At 38.0% G+C, this 9,267-nt stretch overlaps 1 protein-coding gene across 1 annotated transcript in view; it reads right to left on the bottom strand.

Annotated features, from left to right (window-relative positions):
* Nucleotides 1–3,310: 3,310 nt before the first annotated feature.
* pnx (posterior neuron-specific homeobox) overlaps nucleotides 3,311–9,267 on the bottom strand; it is a 6,704-nt gene continuing 747 nt past the window's right edge. Inside the window, exon 2 of the mRNA XM_062032047.1 lies at nucleotides 3,311–3,717. Coding sequence (XP_061888031.1) covers nucleotides 3,311–3,717 — 407 coding nt within the window. The remainder of the gene's footprint in view (nucleotides 3,718–9,267) is intronic.

The raw sequence follows: 9,267 nt of genomic DNA on the forward strand, positions 1-9,267 counted from the left end.
GTTGTGTAAATGGCAAATAAAAACAGAATACAACAAATCCTTTTCAACTTATATTCAATTGAATAGACTGCAAAGACAAGATATTTAACGTTCAAACTGGTAAACTTTGTTATTGTTTGCAAATATTAGCTGATTTGGAATTTGATGTCTGCAACATGTTTCAAAAAAGCTGGCACAAGTGGCACAAAAGACTGAGAAAGTTGAGGAATGCTCATCCAACACTTATTTGGAACATCCCACAGGTGAACAGGCTAATTGGGAACAGGATTGGGTATAAAAGCAGCTTCCATGAAATGCTCAGTCATTCACAAAAAAGGGTGGGGCGAGTGTCACCACTTTGTCAACAAACGCCTGAGCAAATTGTCGAACAGTTTAAGAACAACATTTCTCAATGTTGTTGATGCTGAAAGGTACATACAGGTTTTGGAGCAACATATGTTGCCATCCAAGCAAGGTTACCATGGACGCCCCTGCTTATTTCAGCAAGACAATGCCAAGCCACGTGTTACATCAACGTGGCTTCATAGTAAAAGAGTGCGGGTACTAGACTGGCCTGCCTGTAGTTCGGACATGTCTCTCAATGAAAATGTGTGGTGCAATATGAAGGCTAAAATATGAGAAGGGAGACTGTTGAACAACTTAAGCTGTACATCAAGCAAGAATGGGAAAGAATTCCACTTCAAAAATGTGTCTCCTCAGTTCCCAAACCTTTACTGAGTGTTGTTAAAAGGAAAGGCCATGTAACACAGTGGTAAAAATGCCCTTGTGACAATTTTTTTTGCAACGTGTTGCTGCCATTAAATTCTAAGTTCATAATTATTTTCCAAAAAAAATTTAGTTTCTCAGTTCTAACGTTAAATATCTTGTCTTTGCAGTCTATTCAATTGAATATAAGTTGAGGTATTTCTGGGTTTCTGGGTGTTGTTGATAAATGGCTTTCGCTTTGCATAGTAGAGTTTTAACTTGCATTTACAGATGTAGCGACCAACTGCAGTTACTGACAGTGGTTTTCTGAAGTGTTCCTGAGCCCATGTGGTGATATCCTTTACACACTCATGTCGCTTTTTAATGCAGTACCGCCTGAGGGATGGAAGGTGCGTAATATCATGGCTTACGTGCAGTGATTTCTCCAGATTCTCTGAACCTTTTGATGATATTACGGAGCGTAGATGGTGAAATCCCTAAATTTCCTTGCAATAGCTGGTTGAGAAATGTTGTTCAACAATTTGCTCACGCATTTGTTGACAAAGTGGTGACCCTCGCCCCGTCCTTGTTTGTGAACGACTGAGCATTTCATGGAAGCTGCTTTTATACCCAATCCTGTTCCCAATTAGCCTGTTCACCTGTGGGATGTTCCAAATAAGTCTTTGATGAGCATTCCTCAACTTTCTCTGTCTTTTTTGCCAATTGTGCCAGCTTTTTTGAAACATGTTGCAGGCATCAAATTTAAAATGAGCTAATATTTGCAAAAAATAACAAAGTTTACCAGTTCGAACGTTAAATATCTTGTCTTTGCAGTCTATTCAATTGAATATAAATTGAAAAGGATTTGCAAATCATTGTATTCTGGTTTTATTTACCATTTACACAACGTGACAACTTCACTGCTTTTGTAAAAAAGTGCCTTTTTTTTTTCAATGTGGCAAAAGGTTTTATGTTTTGGTATGAATGTGTAACAAATGTGGAAGGCCTGTGTAGTTAAAGGCCTACTGAAAGCCACTACTAGCGACCACGCAGTCTGATAGTTTGTATATCAATGATGAAATCTTAACATTGCAACACATGCCAATACGGCCGGGTTAACTTATAAAGTGACATTTTAAATTTCCCGGGGAACTTCCGGTTCAAAACGCCTCTGAGGATGACGTATGCGCGTGACGTAGCCAGTAGAACAGAGGTATGGCTTCCCCATTGAAGCCAATACGAAATAACTGTTTTCATCTCATTATTCCACAGTATTCTGGACATCTGTGTTGGTGAATCTGTTGCAATTTGTTCATTGCATTATGGAGAAAGAAGCTGAGCAAGCAAAGAAGAAAGTCTGTGCGAAGCGGAGTATTTTGCGAGGGAAGTCAGCAACACAACACAGTCTGTGTTTCATTGTTTACATTCCCGAAAGATGCAGTCAAGATCGAAGAACTCGGACAACAGAGACTCTTACCAGGAGGACTTTGACTTCGTTAACAGACGCAGAAGCGATACCGTGTGTACGCTTCCAAACATTTGATTGCTTGCTATAACTAGCTCCAGCTAGTAGCTAGGAGCTAGCATAACAAACACCTAGGTGTTTGTTATGCGGGATTAATTTGTGGCATATTAAATATAAGCCTGGTTGTGTTGTGGCTAATAGAGTATATATATGTCTTGTGTTTATTTACTGTTGTAGTCATTCCCAGCTGAATATCAGGTCCCACCCGCGCGCTTCCAAACATTTGATTGCTTGCCCGTACGTGCGTGTCACGTACGTAACTTTGGTTAAATATATAAGCTTTATGAACCTTGGGTTAGGTGAACGGTTCTTTGGGCTGAGTGAGTGTGTGTGTTGTGCAGGTGTTTGAATTGTATTGGCTGGTTATATATACGGGATCCCGTCCATATTACCCACTCGAGCTATAACTAGCTCGAGCTAGTAGCTAGGAGCTAGCATAACAAACACCTAGGTGTTTTTATGTGGGATTAACTAGTGGCATATTAAATATAAGCCTGGTTGTGTTGTGGCTAATAGAGTATATACTGTATATGTCTTGTGTTTATTTACTGTTGTAGTCATTCCCAGCTGAATATCAGGTCACCCCCGGCTCTCACAGCATCTTCCCTATCTGAATAGCTTCAACTCCCCACTAGTCCTTCACTTGCACTTTACTCATCCACAAATCTTTCTTCATCCTCGCTCAAATTAATGGGGAAATTGTCGCTTTCTCGGTCCGAATCTCTCTCACTTCATGCGGCCATCATTGTAAACAATAGGGAACTTTGCGTATATGTTCAACTGACTACGTCACGCTACTTCCGGTAGGTGCAAGCCTTTTTTTTATCAGATACCAAAAATTGCGATCTTTATCGTCGTCGTTCTATACTAAATCCTTTCAGCAAAAATATGGCAATATCGCGAAATGATCAAGTATGACACATAGAATAGATCTGCTATCCCCGTTTAAATAAATAGTAGGTCTTTAACATAATATATGAATGTACAATGAAGCAACGTCTGTCAAAAAACATGTTTATTCAAAATAAGTTAATTCTATTTAAGTCATGATATGATCACAGGGTGAGGACAGTCTGTAGGTCACGTGACCGCGTGCTTGCATCAGCAATAAAAAGGGTTTTGGGCGAGCGGCGGCGGTGCAAAGAGGCGCAGCTGGGTGCAACAGAAGGGGGCGAAGGCGTGCGAGGAGCAGGTGGGGGCCTGCCAGGCCCACGTGGCGTTCTCTTCCTCCCCTCCTTGCAGGCGCTCCTTCCTCCACTTGGTGCGGCGGTTCTGGAACCAGATCTTGACCTGGGTCTCGGAGAGCTGCAGGGCGCTGGCCACGGCGTGGCGCTCCAGCACGGACAGGTAGTGACAGCGCCGGAAGCTGAGCTCCAGCGCGTGCAGCTGCTCCAGCGTGTACGCCGTGCGCACGCGCCGACCGCTCACCTTTGACCTCTGGTGCTTGGCCCGGCAACCCGCTGCTGGCGGATGTTGTTCCTCCCCGGTTTCCTCTCTCTGTACAGATGCTGCGTGAAGGAACGGTAAAAAAAACATATTTAAAAGAAGCAGGGAGCTATTTCAAAATAAAAGCTCCGTACTGACGGCAAATATTTTCACTCGGGGGGCCACATTGAGAGAAAAAATGTGTCTGGGGGGGCCAAGGTGTATGTTGGAAGCAGATCAGAATCATATCCATATTTAAGTGTTACTTCTTTCTAAACTCCTATAGTCATATAAAGAATAGCTAGTATTCTTCCTTCTTTTGAGTCTCATAGTAAGGTGTTGGCCTTCTAGATTGGAATGTGTCAGAGTAGAGATAACTCGGAGTAGTCTAAACAAAGTGAGTGGGGGCGAGGGACAGAGGGAAGATCACGGGGGTTTGAGGGGAGACCGAGCTAGACCGATCTGGACCGGGCTGGGGAACGCTGGTGTGCTAGATTGGTCTCAGGTTTGTCCTCTAAGCTTGGAGAATAAACCACAAAATACCAATTACTGCCTGTTGATTGAATATAAACATCAGCTTATGTGCCATAAAAAGAATCTGGGAGAGACTAGCAATTTGAATTCCCCATTGGAGGAATGCTGGTCAACGCAACAGTGTCCATCCATCCATTTTCTACCGCTTGTCCCGTTTGGGGTCGTGGGGGTGCTGGAGGCTATCTCAGTTGCATTCGGGCGTAAGGCGGGGTACACCCTGGACAAGTCGCCACCTCATCACAAAGCCAACACAGATATAAATGATATGTACACATTTAGATGTAAAAAGCTGCTGTGCAGTATGTGTGTTTGGGTCCCTTTTTTTCAGGAACATGAATACCAAAAGTCACAATGTCCTATAGCAGGGGTGTTCAAAGTGCGGCCCGCAGATAATTGTTTACCGGGCCGCCACACATTCTGGAAATGCTATTGCAAAAATTTAAAAAACTCGGAACGAGGTGAAATCTAACTAGAAAAGTTGACACAAAGCTGCCATGCAGGCTTTTTTCTTTTCTTTTGTCTATCTTTCTTTTTTCTTTTTTTTTGCCATTGCTCAAAAAAACCCAAAAAAAAACAATGTTATAATGAATTATTGACCTATTCAAGGCTCCAATTATTTCAAATATTTCACTTTAAAATGTTTTATGTGGGAAATATTGCATATATTGTGTGGTTGCCATACAAAAACATCAACATTTTATTTGACAAAAGAGCATAAAACAAACAAAATAATAGTTGAAACGTAAAATGGACAGATATATCTGAAGTTGAGCTCGTAACTTAAGTGTTGAAAGTAAAAAAAAACTAATAAAAATGTATCACTTTATGAGTGTGGCACATTTTGGATCACAAATATATTTAATGGGATTTTATTTATCTTTTCACTGTGATTACTCAAAAATAATAATGAATTAAAATCAATGGTGTCCTGCATTATTGATCTTTTTAAGGCTCTAATTACTTCACATCATTGGCGTTGTTAGGCCTATTTTAGGGGGGCTCAAGCCCCCCTAAAATGTTCTTAAGCCCCCCTAAATAATTTGGTGTTAAAAAAAAAATGCATGCCGACATATTGGCCCGAATATGAGTTGAAATAAATAATCATATAACCTGTCATTATTCACTCAGTTTCCCCTCACTTCAAAGCGTAAGGTAGAGAGCCCCTTTAGTGCGTCGGTATCCAACTTGTGATTTAGGGCTATATAAGTAAACATTGATTGATTGATTAATTGACTTGTTCATATAGAAAATGCCCACATCACTCAAAATCCAGTCCGCATTTTCTCTGCGACCTTGCTTGCGGTCCTGCAGGTGTACGAATCACATCAGCACACAGCACTGCAGAACAAGAACCTTGTGTCTGCAATTGTAAATCATTTAGTTTTTAAGTTTTGTGTTTCTTATAGAATCTATATAAAGTAATATACATTAGCCTATTGTTAAAATAATGAAAACATCATTAAATATATTTGTTTTATTGTATTGTTACATTATTAGCTGTTGTATTATTATAGGATGGCTTGTTAAACATTTCATAGGATTTTCAGAGGGTGGAAAAACCAAGACATTTAATATAAAATGTAAAATGAATAAATACATAAAAAGAAAAAGAAAAAAAATGGTTAAAAGCCATCGTCCCGGGGAGCATTTCATTTCGTCCCGTGCATTTTTTTTACCGTCCCCGGGACGACGGGACTACATTAATCTCAAGCCCTGGAAGTTGCATTTTATTGTTTGCATTATTTGTTTTAGCATTGCACTTTGAAGACGGTCCCTCAGCTCTTTGACAGCTTTGGCTCTTTTTCAGATCTAAGACTAAGTGTTTCTTATTTACAGTATATATAAATGTTTCTCATTTCTATTCAGACTTCCATACAGTATATATTTAATTTCCTTAACGACTTGCCATAATATATATATATAAATATATTACATACAAGCCAAATTATCCCGATCCAGGTATTACTTTAATTCAAGTAATTAAGTAATATTTCCAGGGCTTGAATTTACAACCATTTTAGTCACATATGTGCCCAAAATGTAATCTGTGCAACTTCAAAATATTTGGGAACAAACAATTATTGTATTGTGAGCTAAAGTGGTGGCATTAGCCTCTATGTTGTGAAGTAATAACCTAGAGGCTAATGCCACCACTTTCATTGTGTTTCAGTGTATCTTGAAGGATCATGCAAGTCATTGTTTCTTGTTGATGCTGTAAACAAAATGTCACCATGTTTGTTGTTGTACTGCACACACATTGAAACTAAACCCACTGAAATAATAATAATAACAATGATTAATTTCTAAGTCTTTGTTAGCCGTTTGTGAAGTTTTGCTCGCATCCTGTGCATCTCCTGGGGGCTAAGCCCCCCCTGTCCTTAAAAGCTAGTGACGCCCCTGCTTCACATCCAACATTGCTTTCTGAATGTTTTGGGCAGTGGGGGAAATACTGCATATTTCACTTTTATTATAAAAAACTAAGTTGTCTTTGACAGAAAAGGCATAAAACCTTTTTGTTTTTTAAAACTGTATATCAACCTGAAGTTGATATACTGTACAGATTTACTGTAAGCGTTATATAAATAAAAAAAATAATAATTGGACTTGTTTTTAACATTTTAATGACTTAGACCAGGCCTGGGCAATTATTTTGACTCGGGGGCCACATTTAGAGAAAAAAATGTGTCTGGGGTAGGGATGCCCGATATTATCGGCCGATAAATGCGTTAAAATGTAATATCGGAAATTATCGGTATCGGTTTTTTTATTATCTGTATCGGGTTTTTTTGGGTTTTTTTTATTAAATCAACATAAAAAACACAAGATACACTTACAATTAGTGCACCAACCCAAAAAACCTCCCTCCCCCCATTTCTTTCTGTTATCAATATTCTGGTTCCTACATTATATATCAATACAGTCTGCAAGGGATACAGTCCGTAAGCACACATGATTGTGTGTGCTGCTGGTCCACTAATAGTACTAACCTTTAACAGTTAATTTTACTCATTTTCATTAATTACTAGTTTCTATGTAACTGTTTTTATATTGTTTTACTTTCTTTTTTATTCAAGAAAATGTTTTTAATTTAGTTATCTTATTTTATTATTATTTTTTAAAAGTACCTTATCTTCACCATACATGGTTGTCCAAATTAGGCATAATAATGTGTTAATTCCACGACTGCATATATCGGTTGATATCGGTATCGGTTGATATCGGTATCGGTAATTAAAGAGTTGGACAATATCGGATATCGGCAAAAAGCCATTATCGGACATCCCTAGTCTGGGGGCCGGTATATCTATTTTAAGGAACACTAATACAAAACCTCACAATAATGTCTGATTGAATGCTAAAAACGTTATGACAGACCGCCTTAAAAAACATAATGGAATTTTTACATTTTTCTATGAACGGTAAAACACTGAATATTGACAAAATATGAATGTCACACCCCCTTTCGATCGACATATTTTACAATCAAGTGAAACGCAACAAAAATGCAACTAACAGTGAAATATGAACGCGAAGGGTACAAAATAAACCCACCTACAATCTGATATATCACTAAAGTTTAGAACTATCTTCCGCGTTTATGGAAACGCTTCCCGCCCACACTGCTTGGTGCCTCGTCTGAGCTGCTGTGACGTAGATTACCATAGTAACTAATTAGATGACCATAATAACTAATTATATTACCATAGTAATTAATTAGATTACCATAGTAACTAATTAGATTACCATAGTAACTGGTATATCATCCATAAGCGCAGATTCCAAGCATTGAAATACTTAGTATAGTTGAAGACTTGCGGTCATTAGAAAACATGACTGCACATCCTAATGGCAGCTAGTTTCCATCTTAAAGCTCTAAAAAAAATTATTTGGGAAGATTGAAAAGCTTAACGGGCCGCATGTGGCCCGCGGGCCTTAATTTGCCCAAGTCTGACTTGGACCCTTTATGGTCCCCGGGAGCCCTAAAGGTAAAAAACAAACAAAATCCATAAATTTTGTTATGGTTTGAAAATGAAAAATATCAAAATGGCCCCCGCGTGCTTTAATTTTTCCATGTGCGGCCCTCAGTGGAAAAAGTTTGGACACCCCTGCCCTATAGAGCAGTGGTTCTCAAATGGGGGTATTTATTTATTTATTTACGCGTACCCCTGGGGGTACTTGAAGGTATGCCAGGGGGTACGTGAGATTTTTTAAAAATATTCTAAAAATAGCAGCAATTCAAAAATCCTTTATAAATATATTTATTGAATAATACTTCAACAAAATATGAATGTAAGTTCAAGTAGGCTATTCCATTCATTACAATGCAACAATGCAATATTCAGTGTTGACAGCTAGATTTTTTGTGGACATGTTCCATAAATATTGATGTTAAAGATTTCTTTTTTTGTGAAGAAATGTTTCGAATGAAGTTCATGAATCCAGATGGATCTTTATTACAATCCCCAAAGAGGGCACTTTAAGTTGATGATTACTTCTATGTGTAGAAATATTTATTTATAATTTAATCACTTGTTTATTTTTCAACAAGTTTTTAGTTATTTTTATATCTTTTTTTCCAAATAGTTCAAGAAAGACCACCACAAATTAGCAATATTTTGCACTGTTATACAATTTAATCAATCAGAAACTGATGACATAGTGCTGTATTTTACTTCTTTATCTCTTTTTTTCAACCAAAAATGCTTTGCTCTGATTAGGGGGTACTTGAATTTAAAAAAAATTCACAGGGGGTACATCACTGAAAAAAGGTTGAGAACCACTGCTATAGAGTTCTAAAAAACGTTATGACAGACCACCTCCAAAAAAAACGGAATGGAATTTTACAGTTTTTTACCGAACGGAACACTCAAAATGTACATTAAAATAAAGAAAGTGGGATTTACAATATTAACTATGAACAATAAAACACTGAATATTAACAACATGAATATATTTGACTTCTCAGACCAGCTCCTCCATAGTTGTGTATATTTTACAATCAAGCAAAACACAACAAAAATGTAACAAGCCGCAAAATATGAATGCAAAGTGTAATAAACACCTACAATATGATATATTATCACTTTTATGCAGAAATT

This window comes from Entelurus aequoreus, linkage group LG21 (genome assembly GCF_033978785.1).
Source record: "Entelurus aequoreus isolate RoL-2023_Sb linkage group LG21, RoL_Eaeq_v1.1, whole genome shotgun sequence".
Lineage (NCBI taxonomy): Eukaryota > Metazoa > Chordata > Actinopteri > Syngnathiformes > Syngnathidae > Entelurus > Entelurus aequoreus.